The sequence below is a fragment of the Rousettus aegyptiacus genome, unplaced genomic scaffold (genome assembly GCF_014176215.1).
Source record: "Rousettus aegyptiacus isolate mRouAeg1 unplaced genomic scaffold, mRouAeg1.p scaffold_m13_p_6, whole genome shotgun sequence".
Taxonomy (NCBI): Eukaryota; Metazoa; Chordata; class Mammalia; order Chiroptera; family Pteropodidae; genus Rousettus; species Rousettus aegyptiacus.
The window spans coordinates 65,183,788-65,209,911 of NW_023416309.1; the positions used below are offsets into that span (position 1 = coordinate 65,183,788).

Genomic DNA, 26,124 nt, shown 5'->3' on the forward strand with positions numbered 1-26,124 from the left:
GAGTTCAGGGCTCGAATGGTCTCAGTCCAGGACTTAGGCAGAGGAAGAACTGCGCCCACCTTGGACCCCTCCCGATCCTGCCTCCTCTCAAATGTCACAGGAGCCTCTTCTCTCTCCCTCCCTGCTCACCACGACCCCCACCAGCCTGGCATTCAAAGACCTTTCAAGTTCCCCTTATGCTTCCTGCTCCCAAGGGTGCTCAGGCTCTGGGAAGGTGTTGCTTAGTACCCCCTACTAGGTATACATTCCATGTGGACACCCTGCCTTTTCTCAAGCTGGGGCCCCACCCAAACTGCCCATCGCATTCTAGATGTTGCTGGACCTCAGATTTCAGCTCTGGCTTCCAATTTGCTACCTGGCCTGTAGTTCCCCCAAGCTCTCAAGGGTCTGGGCAGAACCTGGGCCTGAACAAACAAGAGGTGGTACAGCTGAGCCTCCTAAGTGACTGCATCCGGGGCCCACCCCTCAGAGCTTGTCCATTTCGAGAGGAGCAGGTGCCTCCATTTTTTTCACCACTGCTGCCCCTTTCACAGGGCCTCAGGGCCTCTGGTCCCTCCCAAAAGTGTCTGTAGTAGAGTTTGGTGTTGGATGCCCAAGTGGAGCCCGAAGTCATTGTGGGGCTGCTGAGAAGTCAGTCTCTACCTGGAGTCTGTCCAGTGATACCAGGTCAACAGATGTATAGTGCCCTTACCAGTCCCTTATACCTAAGCCACCTCCCCAGTAGCTAGAATATCCGGAGGATCCTTCTGAGGGAGGGGCATGCAGGCCCAGTCAGTGGTGGTGAATCCAAGATGAACCCATCAAGGCAATGTTTCCTTGGGTTGAGCTGCCAATGGGTAGAACCCAAGAGCCCTTGCTGAATATGGGGCCATCGAAGACTAGAGTGGGTAGGGCCTCTGCCAGCCCACCCTCAGACATCACGAAGCTGGTGACCAATGGAAAGAGGCTGGTGTAAGTCCCCAGGAGCTCCCCTTGCCTGATAGGCACTGAACATCATGGTTGTGAGCCACTGGGGCTGTCCGACTCACATGGAGCAGCAGAGGCTGGGCCTGGCAGTGAGGAAGCCCACAGTTCACTCCAAGGCCCTCGGCTGAGCCTCATGGGACCCAGGGAGAAGGGGTGTCCGTGGCCTCTCTATGGAGCTCAGTGTCCAGTAGACAGATGGTCTGCTGACTCTGCCCCCTGGGCCCTGCTCTGGTCAGAGCTGCACCGGTTGGACATAGCTCCGCGGGAAGAAGCCAATGCGCCCACAGTACCGGCCCCGCCACCAGTGGGGGTCCAAGGACTCCAGGACCTCGATGATGTCACCGCGGCGGAAGCTGAGCTGTGAGGGGTCTTGGGCCGAGAAGTCAAACTGGGCCTGGGCAAAGCAGGCCCCAGGCGACTGCAAGAAGAGGAAGTAGTTAGTGTGGCCCCTTCAGGAAGCCCTAACAAGACAAATGATTTGCTGCAGGTTGGGGAGGGCAGAATTTTCGAGACAGAAACGAGGCTGAACTTGATTCTGCCTCGAGTGCCAGGTGGATGACCACTACCCCATGGACTTCCTGCTGCTTGCCCCCTGCATATCTGCCACACAAACACTCTATCTACACAGAACAATATATATGACTGTCCTGGTGGCCCAGCTGGGACCTGAGTCCTGATCCTCAGTGAGGGACTTTGGATAAGTCTCTGCCCCTCTTGGGGTCTCATTTCCCTGGCTCTGCAGCAACCATAACTTTTGACTCCAGGCCCTGGGACCACAGGAACCACAGGGCCTTATAAACTATAAAGAGATATGTAGCTAAGAGCAGAGTTTATTGCTGTTGCCCTTGGCCAGGCTTTGAGGGAAAGGCTGTCATTTTGAGCTGCTCTCAGCTCTCAGGCCTGGGTTCCAGTCCTACCTATGCCACCAAGTGACTTTGGGTAAGTCCCTGCCCTTCGTGGGACTCAGTTTCTCCACCTAAGAATAGCAGCTGGACAAGAGTTCTCTACAGGCATGTCAGCCTGGCACCATGATGATTATGCCCAGTACCCTGGCTCTGCCTGCCTCACCAGAATCTCTGCTCCGAGCCTTTGGAATCTTATCCAGCATGGGTGATAGGATCAGTGGACAGGCTGTAATTAGCGGTTCTTTGCCCAGGAAGGAGGAGGTAGCATGGATCCCCGGAGACTGAGCTGGCTCTAGAGTTGCCAAACAGCGTGGGTGATCCCAGGGCTGGGTCAGAGCGAGGCGGTGGGTGTGGCAGCCCCCTAGTTCCATCCTGGCTTCCTCACACTCTTCAAGGTCAGAGCTGGCCGAGGCAGTGAGGTGGAGGGGATGGAGTTGGGAGACAAAGGCCCAGAGGAGAGCTCACAGCTGACCTGGCCCCCAGGGTCAGGCTGAGGAGACCAATCATCCTAATGGGACAGAGGATGCACTAGTACACCGCTTGACTCTCCTGGGATATCAAATCCCAGAGCTCATCTTATCGGATAGAGAGGAAACTGAGGCCTAATTGAGGGATGAACTGGTCCTAAGGGTTACACATGGCAAGGGTGTGGGGGGTCTAGGAACAGGACAGGACTTGAGCTTCTCTGAGGCAGTTGGTCAGCACCCTCCCAAGGCCTCGGCCATGGTCATTCTCCCTATACCCTCTGCAGAGCACAAGTTCAGCTGGGCTGTTGCAGAGTCCTGACCTCCAGCCCCAGGCCTTGCCAACACCCCCTTCCAAGGAAAATAGCATGTTGGGGCTAATAACCCCATTGGCTGGTGTCATCATCCTAATAAGAGTGAGAGCTGGTCCTCAGGGCCCCTTGATGAAAGGGCTGGCTGGCAAATTGCTGTTATTGTGAGGACAAGGGGTAGCTGGACCGCCCCCCACATACATGCACACGCCCTGTGTCTGGCCAGAACCTTGCCCACAAATGCTCACACTGCCCTGCACTGCACCCAAGGCCAGCTCCTCAGGAGCAGAAACCAGGACTGAGCCTATGTGGTAGGTGGCCTTCGATGAGTCACATCACTCTGAGCCCCAGTTTCTTCACCTGTACAATGGGGACAATGAACCTCCTGGTGTACAGAGCACAGCTCAGTACATGACACACAATAGGCTCAGTAAGTGTCAGTACCTTCATTCACTAAACAAACATTTATTGAGTACCAACTGTGTGCCAAGTACTGCTGAGGAAAAGTGAGAGATAGTTTGCCTCGTGAAATTTCTATTTTGTTCCTTTTTTTTCTTTCCCTCTTCTCCTTCCCCACCCTTGCTTGTTTTGCTGCAGTGTCACCAGAATAGAACTTTACAACCTGGGCTGTTCCCCTCCTCCTGGGACATGGGGGCTGCTGGGGGAAAAAAAGGAGGCCAGGCTTGTACCAGGACCCTGGGTATCATTGCCCCTGAGGATGGCAGGAGGCACAGAGGCTCGCACTTGGGCCAGCCTGCCATCCTGGCCTCTGCCTACCTACCTTGAGCAGGGGCTCCTCATCCCGCAAGAAGATCTGCCGCTTCTTGGCAATAGTGGTGGTGCGGTAGAAGTCGACCAGTTCATTGAGGGAGTTGAACTTCTCTTCCCACAGGAAGTACTTTCCTGAGGCTTCACGCAGTACCTTGAAGTGCTGCACCTGGTCCCCGTAGCTAAGGGAGAGAACCCATGGCCACCTCAGAAGGTCCCACAATGGCCAGGGACCATTCCCAGCTTAGCAGAGCCCTGGGTCCTCCCTTCTCACCACCATCTAGAACCAGGCCTTTCTCTTTCCTGATGACACCTGGAGTCATGGGAAGGTGCAGATGGGGGAGGGTAGTCCCAGGCCTCACTGACCTGGCTCAATATGAGACCTGGTTAGTACTAGCTGGCAGTGGAGTATAAAGAGTTAAGGCTGTGGAGCCTGGACCGGGCCACTTATTACCATGTGATCTTAGGCAAGTCACTTAACTTCTCTAAACCTCATAACACTACCCTTCTGGGTAAGTGCTCAGAAAATTCTGACTATGGCTTATTGGCAACATTAAATGGGTTTTTCTGAGAGAGGTGATCAGACAGTATTTCTTTTCCTTGACATCCCCCTCAACCTTGACATTCTTCTCCTTCTCCCCACCCCTTGCAGCCCTTGCAGTCCCTCGAGGAGTGAGTCCTAAGACTGTCCTGACTCAGACCAAAGCCTGCCGATGTGAGAGGAGCTTAGGCGTGTTGGGTGCTTCATGTCCTTCTCATCTATATTTGCACCCACCTCAAAAACCTTCTACGGTGCTCCATTGCCCTCAGGATAACATTGTGACACTCAGACTCAAGATCTGGCTTCAATTACATGTCCAGCCTCATTTCCTTTATTTACTCGCTAATGCAATCCATGAGCCCCTTGCTCATCTCCCAGCCTTTGGCCCGCCTTCCACCAAATCCTCTCACGTGCCTTCTAGCCCAGCTGAGGAGACAGCCTGTCTCTCCCAAACTGGCTGGCGGGGTGGAGCCCTCCCTGGCTGCGACTGGGCAGAGCGACCTGCCCTGCCGGGTGCCTTCCCACACACAGCCTATCCCACCCCAGGACAGGCCATGCAGGATTGAGGCCAGAGGTGGTGCTGGTGTGGGTAGGGACAATGGGCAGCACAAACCATCGTCATTCCCTTCCTTGATGCACGGGCCAGGAGAAACAAATCATGCCCCTTGTACAGTGGAGAAACTGAGGCCCTGAGTGCAGCCACGACCTGCCCAGAGTCACACAATAGCAAAGGCCAGAGCTGGGGCCGCATCTGAGTTTCTACATGTCAAGTGTCACTCCAAAGTGCTCCCCGACTGGTTATCATTGTATAACAACAACCAATAATACTGATTCCAACTGTGATGTTGATAATGTCCCAGATCTTGTCATTTAAGTCCAGCCCTACTATGCTGTGTTGTGACCTGGGCTGTGATTCCCAGGAGGGCTTCCTTCTCTCATCCTCTCTTCATGGCCAAATCACAGCCACCCTTTCCAGCTCCACAGTAAACCTGCTTGGACGTATAGTCCAGCTCACCATTCTGGGCCTCGGCTGATGTACTCCTCACAAGTGAGATGAGGGAGGCTGGGACCCTCAGCTGTGCAGGTGCCATTAACAGGGCCACCTTGAGCCTACCTGGCCAGATTGGTGGCCTCAGAGGAACACAGAATAGCTCCAGCTCCCCCAGGAAGAAGCTAGTTTAGGAACCTGCACACAGGTGGGCATCTTATCTAGGCTGGTAGAGCTGACAGCAGGGGAAGCCTGAGGACCTGTGGGCATGGCTAGGGGTATGTGCTGGGGGCAGAGATAGCCACTGGGAAGGAGATGGCCCCTTGACCCCCTGAGCCACAGGCTGTGTTCTCATTTTGTTTGAGATTAAATGAGAACCAAACACTGGTCTGGAAACTTGATAGTAAGAAAAAAAAAATTCTGGGTTCTAAATGTAAATTTTGTTAAACAATTTTGGACACAGTGCATTTACAAGCCAGAGTTTGACAATAGCCTGAGTCCCTGAGGCCCACAGTCCAAGTGCTCCGAGGACCTGAACAGGAGTGTGCGTCTGTCACCCCCAGCTGCCCAGGCCTGCTGCTCACTTCCTCCACCTGTCAGCCCTGGGGCTTGTGTGCTGCTTTGTTAAACGTTTAAGATTAAAGATTTGCAATAAAGAGCCGTTTAAGATAAACACCCTCTAGTTTGAGGGACAGTGGACAAAGTGGGATTCCCCTATCCTGACCAAGTCAATGGGTCAAAACAACACAGAACCCTTCTCCACTTTCAAACACATCTCCAGGCCTTTGCATATACTATTTCCTCCAAATTCTTCTCGAGTTAAACTACTCATACTTCAAGGCCCAGATAAAATGGCCCAATTTCTGAGAGCTGCTTCAGACCGCCCTGGTCAGAGTCAGGGGCTCTGTGGGTTCCTCAGCTCTTGTACAGCCTTCTTGTAACCAACTGCTCATAAAGGCTTGTACGCTAGACACCAAAAAGGTAGGGAGGGAGGAGTAGGTCCTGAGGGTCTAGCCTAGTTGAGAGAGACTAGACTCAGGAAATAGAATGTCACAGCCCAAGGCTTAAGTGTTCATTGGGGTACTTTGTTTTTGAAACCCTCTTCTGTCAGCTCTGAGCTGTGATTCCAGCCCTCTAGGTGTCCAGACCCAGAAATAGGCCTGTTGTCCTCTCTAAGATGGGACTAGTTCTCAGGGTGGCTTACCTCCAAAGGGAGCCAGTTTCCCTAAGGAGAACTGAGGCTAAAAAATGCCTGAGGGTCTGTGGTCAGATAGAACAGTGATTCCAGAACCTGAGACAAGGCTGCTCCTGTGCCATCAGCAAGCATTGTTCCTAGGTGACTAAGCCATGTTGTCGGCTGTGGAATAGCCGTTCAGAGTCACAGGCTGTCCACATTCCTGGATGGAACAGAGGGCAGGCAAGCAGACAGTACCTTCTTTCCCATCTGGCCTGCAGCTCCTGGAAACCACAAACTTCCCTTGAGGCAGCCTCTGAGCCTAGTGACTTTCTAGTGAACTATCCCTGGGAGTGCAGGGTTTCCTGGCCCCTAGACTTGGCTGTGTTATACAGAAATGTCACATCCAGTAGTAGAGTGAGAAAACCAAAGGCGGGTGAGAAGCCAGGAAAAAGGGACCCTAATAACTCTACATCTGGGCTACCTGGTACAGAGGCAGAAGGCCCTAACTTGACGCTGGCCCCAGGGAAGATGCTAGGGTACAGGTGGCCTCTCTCCTCTGGGTAAGGGGGCAGACAGGTTGCGGTAAGTTTGAAAAAGATCTCAACTCCAAAGGACCACAACTTTGAACATTTTAGTGTTTGAAGGTTATCCTCAGTTACCTGGAAAGTTACTCAGAATGAAGCCTCCTTCCCTGATCACGTAGGAGGGGCAGGGAGGGGAGAACAGGAGATGAGATGTGGGAATGGGGCAAGAGACCCAGAAATTCTAGAACCTTCCAATGTGAGAATTCAAGAATTCTCAAATCTGGGAAGCTTATATATTCCACCTTCTAGCTCATGTGCATGGTACTCAGTAAATGGCAAGTTTTGTCCCTTCTACCACCTGGTCCGAATTTCTTGTTCTATAGCCAGGAAAGCAAGCCCAGAGAGGAGAGGGGCTTGCCCACAGCCAGGGGCAGCAGTGCTGGCAATGCTGCTGCCATGTGTGACCCAGGTGTGGTCTCTGCTGCTGTGACAGCCCCTGGCCTGATTAGTTACCACACCTGTCTGAGGCCAAGAAGGGCCATGCCCATCTGACAACTCCCAGGACTCAGCACCTGGAGCAGTCTCTCTCTCCCAGCCATCCTGTCTCCCAGACTCCCCAGGCCCTCACCTGTGACTCACCAAGAACACTTTTTCCTTTTTTAATGCTTGGTCTTGGTCTTAGCTATCCTTCAAGATCCAGGTGGAACTTTGAGGTATCTGAGAACCCCTTAGACTAGGGGTTGCCCTCTGGGGACTCTCTAGACCTTGACCCTCACCCTGAGACCTAGGGGAGCTGCAGGACATGTAGGAGGAACTGAGTCTGAGTCTAGATGACCCCTGAACTGACAGGGATGACTTGAGTGCAAATGGCCCTGCTGAGCCCTCCTCATCTGGAAGACAGTATGGCAACCCAGAAGGGGTCTGAGCCTGGATGTGGCCAGAAGAGCAGGCACTTGGAGCTGGTCCATGACATTGGGCAGTACCTGGGGGATATGCCTGTGTCCTGGCCGTGTGTGCCAGGTGTCTGTCTCCATTGCGTCTGGGTGTATGTGTGTGCCTCTCTCCTCGCTCTGTGTGAGTGACTGTATGTGTGCCTCCTTCTCTGAGCAGTCATCGATGTGTTTGTCTCTGTGTGTGACCCCTACACACACCTACCTAGGGGGATGAGGAGCTGGGCCTCAAGGACCAAGTCAGGCCTGATGCTAGTAGCAGTCAGTCCTGCCCAGCGAGTTTTTCTGGCCTAGTGGCAGTAGCAGCAAAGGTGACAATAGCAGCCCAGAGAAGAAATACAGGCTGGGGTAAGGTCAGAAGCCCCAGGACTACCCCAGCCAGGGCCTATGGACAGCCCTGGGTACAGAAGCCTGGGTGCCAACTGGCTGTTAGGTGGTCTCTAATAGGCATGGCCTTTCTCTAGCCTCAGTTTTCCCATTTGTGAAAAGGGAGAGGGTCATACCTGTATTGCAGCAGACATGAAATAGAATCAAACTGACCTTGGAAGGTCTTTGGGTCTCAAGGAGAGTGTGTGGAAGAGTAGACCCAGTCTATCAGAGTACAGAGGGTCAACGGATCCCCAGCTCTGCTATTTGCTGTGTGATGTTGAGCAAGTTACTGCATCTTTCTGAGCTTGTTTTCTCACCTGCGAGCTAGGTTTCTGGGGATCACTTCCTCCTTGTCTTTGCATGCATAAAATTGTGTTCCCCACTTCTTTCCTGCTTAATTTCCCAAGAGCCTTTATCATCTTTCAAGATTCTATATAACTTATTAACCATTTATTGTCTGCCACCCCAGTAGAATGTGACAGCCTAAAGGATAGGGAGCTTTGTGCCATTTTGTTTATGGCTAAATCCCAAGCACCTAGGACAGGACCTGGCTTACAGTAGGTACCCAGTGACCAGAAAGGCAGAGCAAACACATGTGCATTGACTCCAGGGCACCTCTCGCCTGAAAAGAAGCAGAATGTCTCACTTGGGAATAAACGGTCATTTGTAACAGAGGAGTCCATTGCAGCCTGGATTGAAGTGTGGGGCTCAGGCATTACACCTCGGCCTTGGCCCCTGGCTTTCTGGCTGCCAGCTCAATCACACTCCTGAAGGTGGAGGGAGACAGCATTTGTAAACTCATAAAGGGCAGCCAGCCGTGGCCACCGTCGCTCCATGAGGCCCATAAACTCCACTTCTGACAGCTTTATGGGGCTTGGCATGAGCGTGCAGGAGATGCCACGTGTAGTGGGGTGAGAAGCCCTGAGAGCCAAGCCAGCGAGGGTGGAAATGCTCTCACTCACAAGTCTGTGTAACCATCATTTTTCTAGATGGCCATCAGGTCACTGTCTTCATGTTATAGATGAAGACATTACAGTCAAGAGAGAGCAGGATCTCCCAGAGGTTACACAGCAGGTCCAGCACAAAACCTGGATGAGAACTGGGTTTCCTGCTTCCCATGCCACTGCCCCTTCTCTAATAGCCTTGGATTTATGAGGCAGGGCCAAGAAGCACTGTGTGGCCCTTGGAGGTTCAATATAAGGACGATCGCTATAACTAGCCTCTAGTAGGCGCTTACTATGTGCTAGGCATCATACTAATTACTTTACATAGATGTTCATTTTACAGAAGTGGAAACTGAGGCTCAGAGGGTAACTTGCTCAGGGTTATATAACTAGTAGGTATCGGAGCTGAGATCCTTACTCAAAAGCCTATACTCCTAGCCATGTATGTGTCTCAGTTTCCTATTCTGATCCCTGCATGGTGGTCCTTCAAGAGCCACTGAAAGGCTCCTGTGAGAGATGACGAACCAAGAGTGACAGCCAACAGTCCTGACCCAGCTGGGAAGAAAGCAAGGGTGGACACCACCACCCTGTGGTGCTGTGCACAAACCACAGCTGGCGAGGCACCAGAAGCTCCTGCTGGTTCTAACCTTGGGGTTTTGGCTGGCTTGCCTTGTGGGAGGTGCTGGGGAGCATGTGCAAGGATTTCTCTGAGGGACACTCTCAGTTCACTTTCCAGGACAACATTAGTACTGGCTCCTCTGCTCAAGATTTTCTCCCTAGAACTATCCAGCTCCCCTCCTGGTTAAACTTGTTGCTATCCAAACCCACCCTCACTGACCAACCTTCAGGTATTTGCACATGCTGTTTCCTATGCCTGGCATACCCTCTCCCCTCTTTGTGCACCAAACTCATACTCATACTTTAGGGTCCAACTCAGAAGTCATCTCCTTTACCATGAAGAATGTGTCTGCTGTCATTGACTTTCCCTCATTCATTCATTCATTCATTCATCCATTCATCATAAAAACCTCTTGGCCAGGCCATGTATACTTCCCCACCACACTCCTTGGATTTCACTCCTGTCCCTGTCCTGCCCTTGGTTCACACACACACAGTAGGTTGAGATATGTTTGGGTCTGAAACTATATGCATGCACAGGTGGGGCTGCATTTACAGAGAGATACCAGAAGAGGGCAGTGCAGCCGGTACTAATGATGGAAGTTCAGGCACTGTGATTTGTTATAAGGAGAGGGAGGATCTGGTAGGGGATAGAGAGGGCCACCACCCCTCCTCAGCTCGGAGTCCAGAAGCTGTTCCCGTGACTCTCCTGTGCCCCTGCTTTGCTGGATGACCTTGGGCTTTGGAGCTGATTCCAGGAACCATTCAAAGCTAGACCAGCCTGCCTGGCAGACACCATTCCCAGTTGACAGAGTCCCTGAACAGCCAGCACATGGAAAACTACCATTTCCTGCTTTTTCAGAGAACTGGGTGGGAAGTAGGGGCTGGGCTGTGGAGGTGGGGAGGTGAGCTGGGGGCACTCCAGATGCCCACAACTGTCCTAGGAGGGAGTCAGGGCAAGAATTCACAGTACCACCCCCCCCCCCCACACACACACGTACTGACAGTGCTCCCATTTTAAAAATGGGGAAATAGAAGCTCAAAAACAGTAGGAGCCATTTCTATCCCTCAGGATAACCAGCCTGTTTCCAGGGGGAAAGGAAAGTGAAGAAACCTGATGGCTGGTTACGTAGAGTGGAAGAGATCAAGAGGAGGAGCTTTCCCGACCACAGCGATCCCCCTACATGGCTGCCTCCAGGCCCAAAACGGGAGATGACCACCTCTCAGCTCTCCAGCATGCTGATCACAGGCCACCCACAAGTTCTTAGTGGAAATGGACAGCAAGCATAGCAAGTAAGAGCTTACCACGGGGCCCTAGGGAGTCCAAAAGTCATCAACTCGAGCTATATTTCTACAAACAGGAATCCTCTCATGGGTCATTATGTCCCAGTCTGTTCAGGGCTGCCGGGGATACCATGAGCCCTTCGTGCCCGAGTCTTTCTTTCTCTGCTTTATTGGGATTCCCGTGAATACAGCGCCCCTCACACCCAGCCCCTGTGTTAACCATCAAAGTGGTCCCATGTTCATATATCCTTTGGAAAATCATTGAGCCACTGGCATGAACCAACCCAGTCCTAGGCAAATGGTCATCCTGGTGGAGCCACACAATACACTGAACAGCTACCACCTCTCAGAGGCCACATGACTAAGCTCCAGGGTCCACCACTCATTCCTCCTTCCAGCAGGCAGCTTCTCCACCCTGATACTGTTCTTTGTAACAGTAAAAGCTGGCACAGTGAGCGCCTCCTCTATGTAGACTCCGCTCAGTGCCTTCAGCAATCCTAACAGTTGGTATTGCTGGTGGTTTCCACTTCAGAGATCCATGCCACTTCCAGACTCTGATACTTTTTTTCTTCTCAGTCCCCACCATAGCCCCAGATACCATCTCCTCCCACCTGGCTCCTCACTGGTCTCCCAATGCTCCCACTTACTCCCAACTGTCCTTCCTCATAGTAGCCAGAGGGGTTGGTGAAAAAATGGAAGCTAATCAAATCTCCTCCTGCCCAGGACCCTCCATGGCTCCCTATTGTACGGAGATAAACCTGACCTCCTTGTCAGGATCTGTCAGGCCCACTCTTTGACTGTAATCCCCACTCCTGTCTCCCTTGCTCCCTTTGCCCTGGTCATGCTACCTCCTGTGGGTTCCAGTGCACCCCAGCACATTTCCACCTCAGGGCCTTTGCATTGCTGTTCCCTCTGCCTGGAAGTTTCTTCTCCCATGTCCTCCTTCCCGGGGACCTGGGCAGCCTCCATCTACAGGTTCAGATCTCTGCACAAATGCCACCCCTCAGAGAGGCTGTCCCTGACCACCTTGGCACCTACTGTATTCATTTGTTTTCTGTTCACAATCCATCTATTGAGACATAAACTGATAAGGGCACCAACTTTGGCTTTCTTGTTGTCATTTCCCTAGTCCCTAAAATAGCTTGGCACATAGTATGTAGCTCAATGAATAATCCTTGAATTTATGTATCTAGATCCTACTGGTGCAGGTAAAGGGAAGCAGAGATTGCCACCTCAAAATACTTCTCTTTGGGATATTGATTATTTCAAGAAACAAAAGTCTCAGGAAGAAGCTTTGACTTCCTCTACTCCAAACTGCCTAAAAAAATTAAGATAGAAGACCTGCTCCAGGAAGGGAGCTATCATCATAAATAACTATAGGAACTAGGTATGGTATGGAGGAATCTAGCAAGGCTCTTTAACCAAAAGCCTTCTGTGTCTCCCATTGTAAAGGTGGTCTAGAAAACATTTATTTACCAAACAGATGTGTTTCCATCTCTAAGTGAACTGCCTTCCTACCCTTTGAAACCCCAAACCACAATCTTCCTTTTTCTTTAGCTCAAGATGGTATATAAGCCTTAACTGCCCAGTCTGAGGACAGAGACCTGACAAGGGTCTGATCCCTTTACTCCCACTCCTGTTCCTGCCCCTACCTTCCAGCCTGGATTCTTCCATTGCTCCCATGTGGTCTCTGGGACTGGGTTCTGTATTGCTCAGAGGCTGCCTGAGGAGCTGGACACTCACGTCACAGCCATCCTGCCTCTAAATAGTGCCAGGCACTATTCTAATTGCTCTAAATATGTTGACTTATTTATTCCTTGTAATAACCTATTTTACATATGAAGAAACAGGGATAGAGAGGTTAAGTGACTTGCCCAAGGTCACATAAGCCAGGAAGTGGCAGAGCCAGAATCCGAACCCAAGCAGCCTAGCCCCAGGGTCTATTCTCTCAACTGTGTCATCATATAGTGGGACCCTGTCCAGAGTATATCCTAGACATCTGCCCTAGTGCCTTGGTGCTCTCCTGCCCCCAGTCACTCCCATCACATCACTACCAGCGTCCTTTCTCCCCTGCTGACAAATCTTTGGTGGCTCCCGAAGCCGGATATAAGGTAATGTCCAGATCCCCCAGTTTGGAACTTGAGGTTTTGCAGTCAGCCCAAGCCTACTTTCTAAGCACATCCTCACTGCTCTGGGCCACATCCTGGGCTGGGTGTCCTTCCCAACCCCCATATGGTCACATTTCCAGGCATTTGCTCGGGCTGCTCCTCTCCAGGGATGCCGTTCCTGCCATCTCAATCTGTGAGCCCGTTCCATGCTTGGAGACTTAGCTCAGCTGTCACCTCCCTGCCCCCCCTCCCCCCGCACCCACCTCAGGTCACAACTCACTTCACAGAGATGGAGAACTCCCCTGGGGAGCTCTCACTCTCCCGGATCAGGAAGGCTCCCAGGTGGTTTCGCTTCATCAGAATCTCTTCAGCCAGCTGCCGGGAAATCCTGCCCAAGTACCACCTGCAGAGAGATGGGGCAGGTGAAGGCAGCAGGGAGTCCAGATTACCCACTCCCCCATGCCCAGGTGCTCAACATTGCTGATCCTTACAGTAGTCCTGAGATGCAGGAGATATGATTGCACCCGTTTTACAGATGAGGACCCTGAGGCACACACAGAGAGGCGAAGCAACGAGCACAAGGTCACATTCTGTGGCAGGGCGGGAGCTGGGACTCAATCCTAGCATTTTGGTTCCCAAGCCCAATCCTTTCCCATCATGCCAGGCAAACACATACCATTATGAAAACAGAAATAGCAAACCTCAGTGAACCTCTACCCATTGAACCCCAGCTGAGCTTTTTGTTTTAGATGGTAGATTCTTAAAAGTGAAAAAATATAAAAACAAATGACAGACAATAGCAGCTTCGACCTGGTGTGAAGGCTCTCTCCCTGTACCCATCTCACAGATGCTCAGATTGAGGCCATTTGGATTTTTTTCTCATAGGTATAAGTCCCTCTTACCGCTGACCAGATAGTACTGGGTATATAGAAGGTGCCTGGTAAAGGCTCAGAGTCTTGCAGAATCCTCACCATTCCGAAGGCCTGGGAGTGAAAGGCAGGGATCTTGCTGCATGGCTCCAGGCAGCCCTGTGCCCCACTCCCCATCACCCGGCATATGTAGGTCTCACCCACCCTCAGAGGGTCCAGGTGGTCTCTGACTGCCTTTCAGGTTAGCTAAAACACTGGGCTATTGTTTAGATGGGGAAAGTGTGGCCCAGAGCCGCCAAAGTCTCGTGGTGGGACCTTGGGCGAACAAGGGTAGGGCTCAGAGCTTCCGGCCCAGAGCTTCCAGTCCAGAGCCTCCATCAAGGTAATGTTTCCCTTCTCTCTTTTCAGCAAATGCTTCCTGAATCTGAGCTTGGCTCTCAGGGATGGGGGAGCGGAAGTGAGGTGGGACCTTTCCTGTTGTCTAAGGATGTTGATGAGCCCTCGAGCTGAGAGCAGAGGGCATCAGGTGCAGCAGCAGATGCTAGTGGTGTCCTGCCCATCTCCCCACTTCCCACTCATGCTCCACACAGCCTCCTGTGAATGCAAACACTGGGTATTGTGCCTGAGGGCTTTTCCTGGTGACTAACATACTTGGCCTATGTTCTGAGCCCCTGGAACATTCTCAAGTGATGACTGAGGGGGCAGGTGGATAAACAGCCAGCTCTCTGCCCTTCCCACCCCCGTCGCCACTGACGGAACACTCTCGGGTACCTGTGCTGTCTCCCCCACTTCCCCAGCCGGATGGCACACTCAGAAGCCGTATCACTAACATACCCTATTGGCTCCTTCCCCGCCCACTTCTCACTCCAGAATAAAGTCTTTGTTCTCACTTTGTTCTTAGGTACTACTTCTGGGGAGCCCACAACCCCAGAAGTGATGTTCCAGCCAACTTTTGCTCCCCGAACTGATGGGGACCCTGGGCCCATCTCATGGCGGTGTCCCCAACAGGGGAGATAGTGAAAGAGGTTGCTGAGGGTGGAGGATCAAGGCAAACATCTGGAGAGTTTGGTCTGGTTCTCTAGAGTTTCAGAGTCCTAGGTGGAGGCCCCGGGCCAGAGGCTGAGCTGAGATGAGGAGGCCCAGGGCTCAGAGGGGCGGAGAAGGGAGCACCTCTACTTGGAAGCCCCAGCAGGACACAGGTACAGGGCTATGCTGCAGGAGCAGAGGCCTAAATGGGCCCCAAGTAGGCGTTTCCTGAGGGCTCGGGTGTCTCTGAAGAACCCACAAAACCCCATGAGAGGCATCAGCATGTGGGCGGTTGTCATCCTCAAAGGCTGTTGCAACCACACCCTCTGAGAAGGCCGGCCCTGCCCCCACCAGGGGTAGGCAAAGCTGGTCCTCCAGTGGTTTGAAGGACAGGGCGCAGGAGAAGCAAGCATTTCCTGCTGCCCCAGGACCCAGTTTTCTCAGCTGCCAGAACCACTCCACTGGAGGCCATCTCGCCTAGTCCCCCATTTTACTGATGTGGAATCTGAGGCCTAGAGAAGGTCAAGGATCCCCTGAAAGGTTGCACAGCAAGTCCCTGGTCTTGAACTCCCCCAGCTCCAGCTGCTCTTAGGGGCTCCCCAATTCCTCTGTGCCTCTGTTTCCTTGTCCGTGAGACAGTGACGATAGTACCTAGCTCACGGTGCCCTTGGGATAATGAGGGCCTTGCTAAACGCAGTGTTTCCTGCTGCTGCTGCAGTGAGGTGGTTCACAGCCCTCCTCCCACGCATCTCTCGGTTAGGTCTGCCTGCCGTCCTTCCTGACTCTAACTTCCAAGCCCAGCAGAGCATGCCCTTCCTCTGTGTAGTCCTTGACCCCCACTCGCCATGCAGCTGGGTCAGGTGCCTCCGTGGCCCCTGCTCTGAGAGTAGCTGGTTTGCCTCATTCTTCCCCCAGGGGCCGCCTGGGCAGGCTGGGGTGACAGTGAGTGCTCAGGGAAGAGTGGGCCTGGTGTAGGCACAAGGCCTTCTGGGACCCCAGTTCTCCGCCTACCCTACACCCTGGGGCCCGATGGGCTGAGTCAGGCGCCAGCTGGAGTTTCCCCACCGCTATTTTGGGGCCAAGATGGTGCTGAGGTTAGCTAAGGACCCACCTGGGCATGACTTCGGTAAGTGGGTTGGGGGCCTTACCCCCATTCCTGCTCTGTCCCAGACACAAGTGGCCAGAGCTAACCCCAGGAAACCCAGGGTCATCGGAGACTGAAACCCTCCACAGTTCCCAACTTCCCTGGCGAAGTCTTGCCTCAGCCACTGGCACTGTCCTGACAGGTCTGGCCTAGTACCACAGCCTTTTGTGAGCTTTTCTGCCGCTCTGCTCAGGGCTTCTCAGCAGCTGTGGGCATTCCAGGTTTCTAGCCTTTGTCAGACATTGCCTCCACCTGGAGGCCTCTTCCTGACCTGCCAGCTCATAATGATGGCTCCTGCCTGTCCTCCGTTGGCCTGTAGATGCCTGCAGCACCTGGCCCTGGCTTGTGGCCCTGGGCTAGGTTCTTGCCATCTCTCTCATCTTCACTCATGCTCTCCCTTTACTGACAGGAGGACTGTAAGGCCAGAGGGCCAGACACCTGTACAATGTCACACAGCCCAGAGGGAAACCACAGGGCCCACAGCCTAGGATGTCAGCTAGAGGCTGCAGCCTCTGTAGGGTAAACTGGGGTTGCCTGGAGCCCAAAGTAGCTGGGGACCTGGGTGTGACGGGGCCTTTCCCAGCACAGGAAGCCAGAGGTGGTGGCAGCTTTGGAAATAACTCAAAGACAGATAAAAAGGAAATACCCTCAGGTTCCACCCCCGCTCTGTACCTCCCTCCCCTTCGACTCTACAATCATACATCATGGCTCCCAGTCTGCCTCCTCCAGCCTCCCTGGCCCTGTCACCTGCCTCCATGTCTGACTGAGTTCCTTTCCTGATCAAACACCTCCATGGCTTCCTACCACCCTGGGCCTGGCATCGGAGGCCTTCCTGCCAGTCCCACTGCCATAGATTCTCCTTCATTGCTTTCTCCACCCCCTCTCCCAGGAATGTTCTCTCTCTCTCTAACTCACTCTCTCTCTCTCTCTCTCTCTCTCTCTCTCTCTCTCTCTCTCTCTCTCTCTCTCTCTCTCTCTCCCTCTCCCTCTCTCTCCTTAGCTGACTCCAACATATCCTTCAAAATCTCACTCATCGTCTTCTGAGAGCACTTCCTCAGTTAGTTACCTCAATACTGGCTGTCTTCTCATGTTGTACTTTCTTTATGTCCTGTTACTTCCATAGGACAGGGCTGACCCCAGCATCTTATCATGTGTTTCCAGCACCATGCAGGTTAGGGCCCTGGAGCCGAGGCTAGTATTTGGTAACTGACTGAGTAAGCTGCTATATCTTGGAGCCACCTCAGCCATCATTTCAAGCGTATCCAGTTGATTTTCCATAGATTCTTGGCCACTTAGGCCTGTCCTGGGGCTGGACTCTGTCTTAGCCATTCTCAGGGCAGCAAAATTGAATGTCGCTAAATGCTTGACTGGGGGCTTCCCTGGACCAGCAGGTCCCAGACCTCAGGATACCTGGGCCCCATACATAACTCCTGCTCTGCTCTGGTCCCAGACTCTGCTTGACCAATGAATGTCCAGCTTCCCCCTCATACCCCAAAGGCAGGGACCACAGAATCTGCTTCCTGCCTAACCCTCCACCCCTGCATTGCCTGCCTCAACCCCATTCTCACACAGGGATGAGCTGGCCTCTTAGAGAGAACTCTAGAATCCTCTACAGATTGGAGCCTCAGGCCTCCTTGTGCTACAGATAGAGAAACTGAGAAGGCGAGAGCAGGGACCTGCCTGAGGCTGTACAGCAGCCAGCTTAGCGCCGAGGGCCTTCCTCTCCAGGGCTTTCCTGGATATTATCTTGTGTTTCAGATCCCCAGTATCATAGCCTGGGCTGGCCCTGACTCTGCCACCCTTTGGGCAAGTCCTCATATCTCTGTTCCCTGTTTCTGCCTAGGGTAGAGACTAGAGACCCTGGACAGATGGACAGAGGCCACGAGTGAGGAGATCCTGTGTCCAAGGAATCTACTGGGCAGTGCAGCTCAGCCTAGGCCAGGCTGGTTGGGTACATTTGGCTGCAGGGGTTGGGAGGGGGGTGCTTTGAGGTCACAGGGCTGGTGTGACGGCCACTTACGGGTGGGGCTTGACACGGATGTAGTTCTTGGGAATAAACCCCTCGACACCCCGGAGCTCAGCCTTGTACCAGTTCTGGTCATCTTCCATGTTCAGGATCTGTGGGCAGGAGGAGAGACAGTTGTCACCTGCTGAGGGCCCACTGCTCAGGTGCCCTGCAGGCTTTACCCAAGCCAGCCCTGGGCCCATTTCACAGAGGAGGGCCTGGAAACCTGTCCAAAGTAGCAAGGGCCATGCCTATTTCCTCGGTTCTGCTTATTCCCCCAGAAGGGCCACAGCTTCCCTGGGTAGGAGAGTTGCAGACCCAGAGGAGGTTTTGATCCATAGGTTAAGCTTTGGTGGGGCTGGAGCTAGATTCTCAGGCTCTGCCACCCAGACCCCCAGCATGCTGAGGGGTCTTGGGGACAGGTCTGAGGTCCCTTGGTTCCTGAGCTATACCCCCGAGCATGGGGGTCCCAAATCATTTGCATACCAGGCACTGAGAAGAGGTGCAGAAGTCCTCATGGAGGTCATGGAACTTCAGCCTGAGCTCAGCACCTAGTGCTCACTTTGGGTCACTTGCATTTAAATAGCCCTTACAGTCTGAGTTCAGCGGTAATATTCAGGGACCAGGGAGCTGATGAGGGAGACCTTTGGGCTTGGCTGAGGCTGAGGCCCGGCTTGCTCACATCACAGTACTCTTTGTCCATGGTGTGAAGCCCCTACAGCCCCACAGGTGGGCCGAGAGGAACTGAAACAGCCAGAGCGTGGGTAGGACTCATGGGTAAGCAATTGAGCAGCTGTAGGAGAAGTAGGCCAGATCTGTGGAGTAAGTACAGCATGAAGCTTAGGGCTCCCTCCTCCCTTCTCTGGGCGAGCTTTCGGTATGTCACCTCAGTTCTCATACAACCTTCTGTGGTCAATATCACCAAAAGCTATGTAACAGATGAGGGAACTGAGGCACAGAGGGAAGAAGTAAGCCAGGCCAACAGGAGGGGCGAGGCAGAGCCCACGCAGCAAGCCAGGACTTCGCGGGCTGGGGTCTTTGGCTCAGTGGTCTAAGGGGGACACTGATCCACCAGTTTTTACACCATTCTACCTCCCACTTTGTCTCTGGACTCAAGCCCAGGGGGCAATCCCCCCTGTCAGCCCTGTAGCAGGTTTCAACATTTGCTCAATCCTAGTGGAGATATTTATTGAGAAAAAATATTAGATATAGAACAGCATCCCAAGTAGGCACTACTACAGGAACAAAGGCTTGGGGGAGGTTGACACAAAAGCATCAACTCAGGCAGTTTGATTTTGCCAAGAGTAGCTAGGATTAAATCTCTTGGGCCCAGGCCTGAGCCCTTACCCTGCAGGCAGGCACCCTCTTGTCTGTTCACCAGACCCTTCCTTCCTTCCTCCATAGCCTGAGCAAGGTCAGCAGCCCCAGGGACAGACGGAAGCAGGTGGCTGACTTAGAAAAACTTTTGCTGAAAACAAAACAAAACAAAAAATTCTCCCAACTTAGTAAGAAAATTAAAACCTGTAGGCTGCTTTCCATGGCCACAGATTCAAGAAAGATGCCCACGAGCCTGGGCTATATAGACCACTCTCCCTGCCCCTGACTCTCTCCATAGCCTTGGCTTCAGTTTTCTCATCTGTGAAATGGGCACATATATGGCCTACACTGAATGTGGCAGCGTCTTGTGAACTATAAAGTCCTGTGCAGACATTCGTCTAACCCGTTTTGTTTTATTTTCCTATTATCTTTACTCCAAGGACCCAGAAATGTTCTCATTGTTTATATTAGCTGAATTCTTACTGTTAATGTGATTCAAAAGCCTCAGACCCTTTGAGACCTGGGAATTCCCACAAAAGAGAGAGCCTTTCCCCCTGGTGAAACTCACATCCTAAGCCTTTGGCCCTGCGGTGCTGTCCTACTTGTCTGTGCCCTGGTTAATGCACTCGCTCATCAGCTATTTACTGAGCACCTACTATGTTTCCAGCACCATGCTAAGCCCTAGCAATATAGCAGAGAATGAATAGCTTAAAGGTAACAATGGACAAGGAAGGAAACAAGTAAACAAGGTAACTTAATGTAGTGGTAAATGGTCTGAAAAATATGTCAGGATGACATGGATGGAGGATGACTGGCTGGGAACAGGGGTACTGCCAAAAGGAGTCATATGGGGTGGTCAAGAAAGGCCTCTTTTGGGGATGGCTCCATAGTATAGTGGTTAGCACATCTGCTTTACACACACACAGAATGTCCTGTGGAGGCACGGGCCTGCTGGGTGCGCGCTGGGCCCCGGGTGCATGCCACAGGGGAGACGGCAACATCCGTAGGTCAGGGATGTGTGTGTGTGTGTGTGTGTGTGTGTGTGTGTGTTGGAATTAATTAATTTTAAAAAATGACCTCTTTGAGGAGGCAACATGTGAGCTAAGGCCAAAATTATAGGAACCAGACATGAGAAGATGTGGGGAACAGTATTCAAGACAGAGGGAACAGCTGGTGCAAAGCCCAGAGGTGGGAGCAAGCTCTGTCCTCAGAATAGAAAGGAGGCCAGTGTATTTGGAGTTGAGGCAGGAGGGGCAGCACTGGGAGATGAATGGGGAGAGGTGGGCAGGACCGGCAGGGCGAAAGCGTGTAGGTCTTGTACGCCAGGGGAAGCACTTCAGACTTTATTTTAAAAGCTAAGAGAAGCCATTGGAGGACCATCAAGGGAGAGTCAGGTTCTGAGTATGGCTGCTGTGTGGAGACTGGGCTGGGGAGCAGAGGAAGCAGGGGCAGTGAGGAGCTTCTGCACTAGCCCAGGTGAGCAACGATGGTGGGGGTGGCACATGATGGCGGAGGTATCAAGAAGTCATCATATTCAGAGGTTTTGGCAAAGCCACTGACAGGACTCAACAAGAGGGTGGATATGAAATGAATAGGGCATAGCTGAGACAACTCTGAGGGTTTGGGCCTAAAGCTGGCAGGCTGTCACGGCCATCAGCTGCTATGGAAATGGCTATGGAGGAACAGGTAGAGGGAGCTCAGGGTTGGCTGTGTTGGGTCTGGGGTGCCATCAGCCTTCCCTGTGATGCTGAGGTAGCTGTAGGATCTCCTAGGTCTTGAGCGCCAGGTCATTCATGGAGAGATGGGGGTGAAGCCACCACCCACGCCCTTTATCCAGCCAGGAGCATTGAGGTACTGTGCATCCAGAAATGCCTGGTCCATCAGAAAGGGAGTGTCTTTTTTCTAGAGAAGTAATGTTTGGGGACATTTATCCAGAGTGGGTCAAGGTGCAACCGAGTTTTCCCCCAAGACTAAAGGCCAGACATTTTTCCTGTGGGCTCCTAGAGGCTGGGATCTATCTGGTGAGCATGGCTGTGACAGGCCCTGGTCCACAGGTAGCACTTAGGAAAAGCCCATTGGATGAATAAATGGGACAGGTCATGGAGCTTGGTTTGCACCCCAGCCCTGCGCAGTTAGGGCTGGCCACCAGACCCATGCACTGTGGCCCTGACCTGAGAGAGGAAGAAGGGATGTAGTGGACTTCACAGTCACATTTTTATAGTTACAGAAAGTGGGCCCTGGACTAGTGTGAGATGGGCGAGGCACTTTGGGAGCAAAATTTAAAGGAGCTCTAAAAACTCAGGAATCAAGATAAATAATATTTTAAGACGATATGTTAAACAATAAAAATTAATGCAAAAACTCTGAATGTGCTCATTAGTTAATAATTTATTAATATTTATCCTTAATGTAACAAATGTACCATGCTAGTAATGGAAGATATTCTCAACAGAGGGAGCTGGGCATATGGGTATCCCTCCATATTATCCTCTCAATTTTTCTGTAAATCTAAGACTGTTCTAAAAAATTAAGTATATTTAAAAGTGAATGCAAAAAAGAAATCTATCCAAATCTGAAATAAATCCAAGATTTGAACTTGTACAAACTGTGAGAGTGAAAGACCTACTACCTCAAGGCTCACCTCCCAGAAATGACAACTGTTAGCTTATGAGGACACTCTTTTTAGTCTTTTTTCTAGGCAAAGTTTCAGTGTGTGAATGTTAGTTTTCCCTCTACAAAACTAATGTCTATTGATTTTCTTTGTGAAGTTGACTATCTGTGTATATACATTTATGTCCTGTTTTTTTGCCACCTAATATTGCATCATAAGCGTTTTTATGTCGTGAAACGTCCTCCCAAAATAGCATTTTTAGGGCTGTATAATACTTTGTACCATACTGAACAGGCAGTCTAGGTTGAATCGATATTGCTAACTCTCACCCACATTCCCCACCTCCCACCTGCTTCATTTTCTCCATGTACTGTCTCCACCTGACAAACTCTCCGCATTTTACTTATTTACCTGGTTTGTGGTCCATGTCTGCCACCAGAATATCAGCTACATGAGCAGTGACTGTGTCTGTCTCCTTCCTGCTGATTCTCCAACCCCAGGACCCAGGACACACTGCACATCCCCTGAGCCTTTCCTCAATGAATGCACAGACATCTCTGATTACACTGCAGTTTCCCAGCAGCAGAGCTTCTGGGTCAGAGATGTTCAGAAATTTTTAAGGCTTTTTTATATGTTTTCCGAAAGCAATTCAAAAATGATTGAGTCACTTTATCTGTCTACTACCCGTATGTAAAAAAAGTACACATTTTTCTACACCCTCAACAACCTTGGAAATTCTTTTTAAAATAAAATTTTGCTGATGTGGCAAATGGAAAACAGTTACTTGCTTTAAGTTGAACATCTTTTGTTATTGGCGAAATTGGGCATGTATTTGCTTGCATTGCTTCTTTGGCAATTTTTCTGTTCATATCCTTTGCCCATTTTTCTATTATGCTGTTTGTGATTTTCTCATTGATTTATGAGAATTCTTTACATATATAGTACATAAATATTTCAACATTTTTGTCATGTATTTTTTCTTAGTTTAAGCCACCTTCATTTCTTACCCAGTAAATTGCAATAGCCCCTCCTTGCTTCCATTCCTTTCCCCTTTCTTATTTTTTTATTTTTATTTTTTTAGGTGAGGCAACCCTTGGTTGACTGCACAGATTGCAAGGACCTTGTCAGCTTATGATCCCTTATTTTTTTAAAATTTTTACGCCTACAGCACCTGGTCTTCCTAGGTGGGCTCCCATCCAAATACTAACCAGGTCCAACCCTGCTTATTTTTTTAAAACATAGATCACAACAAGTCTTTTCCCTGCTGAAAGCCCTTCAGTGAATACGCCTCACATTTAGAATGAAATCTGCTTTCTTTACAGGCCCCGATTCCTTCATACCTACTAACATCATCCTTACTTCCTCCTTCTTACTCACTGCTCTTCAGTCGCAGACCTTTCTTTCAGTTCTTCAAATGTATTAATATGGTCCTGCCTCAGGGCCTTTGCACCAGCTGTTTCCCCAGCCCAGTGCTCTCTGTTCTCTGCATGGCTGGTTCCAGCTCAACCTTCAGGTCTCACCATAGGTGCCACCTGTTTTGAGAGACTACCCTGGCACCCACTGGTTATTGTGCATTCCATCTCCCTATGATGATTTCTTCAGTCTACTTAGCACCTCCTGATGTCACTTACCCTCTGGAATGTCAGCTCCAGGAGGGCAAGGACTTTGCTTTGTTCATTGCTGTATCCTCAGTACTTAGAACAATGCCTGGTACAGAGTAGGTGCTCAATAGCTCAAGAGAGAACAGATAGGTGGTTACCAGAGGCAAGGAGGGGGGTGGGAAATGGATGAAGGAGGTGAAAAGGTACAAACATCAGTTATAAGATAAATAAGCTCAGGGGATGTAATGTACAGCATGATGATTATAGTCAGTTATACTGTGTTGTATGATTTGAAAGTTGCTAAGAGAGTAGATCTTAAAAGTTGTCATCAAAAGGAAAAAATTTAACTATGCAAGGCGATGGATGTTACCTGAGCTAATTGGGTGATCATTTTGTAATATAGACATATATCAAATCATTATGTTGTATACCTTAAACCAATACAATCTTCTATGTCAACTATATCTCGGTAAAACTGGAATAAGTAGCTCAAGTGTTTGTTGGATGAATGATGGAAAAGGCAGCCACTCCCACTGTCTTCATTCCTCCATCATTTTTTTGATCTTGAAAGGTCCACTCCTCAGTCTCCATGGACATGAGGTGCAAGTCCCACTGGGAGGTGCCCCAGTTTCAACTAATATTTTAAACCAACCTTCCTTCCTTCCTTCCTTCCTTCCTTCCTTCCTTCCTTCCTTCCTTCCTTCCTTCCTTCCTTCCATATTCCATGTCTTATTGAAAGCTGGCTATGTATCAGGCACTGTTTATGTCTTGGGGCTCCAGTGTGGTCCCTACCCTCAGGCACTTACTTCTTCCTTAGCAGCCAGCACCTCTGTTAGAAGCAAACATGCTCGGAGTCCGCTAACACTTAAGCAAAGTTTAGTGGAAAACTTGAATAATCTTGGGATTGGGATGGGGATGCGGGGCACAGGAGTCTGGGAAGGAAGTGAGAATATCGCAGTCTTTATAATTGCTTACTGATTGATCGATCACTCAGTCAAAGCCCATCACCCAACCCATTCCTATTTCCTCGCGTTCCACTCACTCCCAAGTCTCAAATCCAGGTTTTGAGACCCCAAACTCCTCTCAGACTGGTAAATTAGGTCTCTGAACTAGACTTGACTCTTGCGGAGTCTCATGCCCTGCCTAGACAGTCCTAGTGCTAAGCCTGCCCCCATCCCAGCTGGCCACATGTCCATGAGACCCAACCGGTAGCTCAGATGCATGCAGTAACCAGCATCCTGGCATAGAGAAGGGGACGGTGGGGGATTCCCTCAAGGGGATGTGGTTCCTCCTGGGGAATTCAACCTTCACAACCCCTAGCCCAACCCATTCATTCTCACAGGGGACAGAACACAGTTTCCAGAGTCAAAAGACATATGTCCAAATTTGACTCCATACTAAGCAAGTCACGTCACCTCCCTGTGCCTCAGTTTAATCACCTATGAAACGGGGGTGCCGATCTTCCCCACCTCAGCAGTTTAAACACGACACTGACACACCGCCAAGCTTGGGACTGGATATAGCAGGATGCCAGCAAATGGGAGTTCCTATCCCTTCCTATGTTTGAAGCTTTGGGCCAAGAACAGGGCCCAGGGCTCAGAGTGAAGAGACATCCAGTCTGATGCTCATTGCTCCAGTGCAGAGATTGAGTTCCAAAGAGGGGAGTGACTTTCTCAGAATGATTTTATGGAAACTCCAGTGCCTAAGTAGTGGAGTGGCCATTCCTGAACCCAGTCCCTGAGTTCTGCTTTCATATGCAAACTTGTAAGCAAAGACATTTCCAGAGAGAGATCCCACAGACTCATTTGCCTAGACAATCCTTGGAAGGCTGCAGTGTTCATTAAAAGGGCCCAGACAAGGAAACATGAGCTGTGGTGGGAATTGATTATCCCTTTTCACCATGCTGCTGGGAACCTCATTCTTAACACTTAAATTACAGCTATTTTCACCCTAATAAATTAGCATATATACTTATTTCTTTCCTAAGAATTTCTTCCTGTCCTCTCTCTCTCCCTCCCCCGTACTTTGTCGTCTCTCCCTTCAGGTCTCTCTCTCTCTCTCTCTCTCTCTCTCTCTCTCTCTCTCATTGCGACAATTGTCTTTTCAAATTCCCTCCTGGAAAACTGCATGTGGAACCAACTCCCACCAGACACTATGCTAATGTCTCCTTAAATCCTTGCAATGGCTCCCAAAGGAAGGATCATGAATTAGCTCCTCATTTCCTAGATGGAGAAGCTGAGACTCAGAGGAAAGAAGCGGCTTGTCCTGAATCACACAGATAATAACTGGAGAAGCTAGGCCTGTCTTCCTCTAGTGACAGGACTCCGTTTGGGGAGGCCTTCTAGACTCCCGGTTCTTAAAGCTCCCCGTTCCATATGGGGCCCATTCAGCCGGTTCCAGTCACCCTACCTTGAGTGTGTCCCCCTTGTTGAAGGCCAGCTCATCGCTCTCTGTGGCCTGGAAGCTGTACAGGGCCACGGACTCCATCTCGCTGTCCCTGAGCCCCAGCAGCTGGGCTGAGAGCAGGGCTGGCAGCTTCCTGCTTCCTCTGCAGTCGAGGACCGTCTTCCTTTGTTTTGAGAACGTGTTTGTTCTTTTGATGCTGGGACTGAAACTGCCCCTGACAGGGGAGAA

At 51.0% G+C, this 26,124-nt stretch overlaps 1 protein-coding gene across 2 annotated transcripts; it reads right to left on the reverse strand.

The window, feature by feature from the left end:
* Positions 1 to 62: 62 nt before the first annotated feature.
* Positions 63 to 26,124, reverse strand: LOC107511076 (GRB2 related adaptor protein). Of its 2 annotated transcripts, XM_016145176.2 has the most exons (5): positions 25,900 to 26,124; positions 17,977 to 18,074; positions 13,198 to 13,320; positions 3,428 to 3,596; positions 63 to 1,384 (listed from the first exon to the last, which is right to left on the reverse strand). In XM_016145176.2, the coding sequence occupies exons 1-5, from the start codon at positions 25,975 to 25,977 to the stop codon at positions 1,199 to 1,201; spliced, it is 654 nt and encodes a 217-aa protein (XP_016000662.1). In that variant the 5' UTR covers positions 25,978 to 26,124; the 3' UTR covers positions 63 to 1,198. The 2 variants fall into 2 exon arrangements, with proteins under 2 accessions (XP_016000662.1, XP_016000661.1); XM_016145175.2 differs by lacking the exon at positions 3,428 to 3,596 and having other exon boundaries at positions 25,900 to 26,106.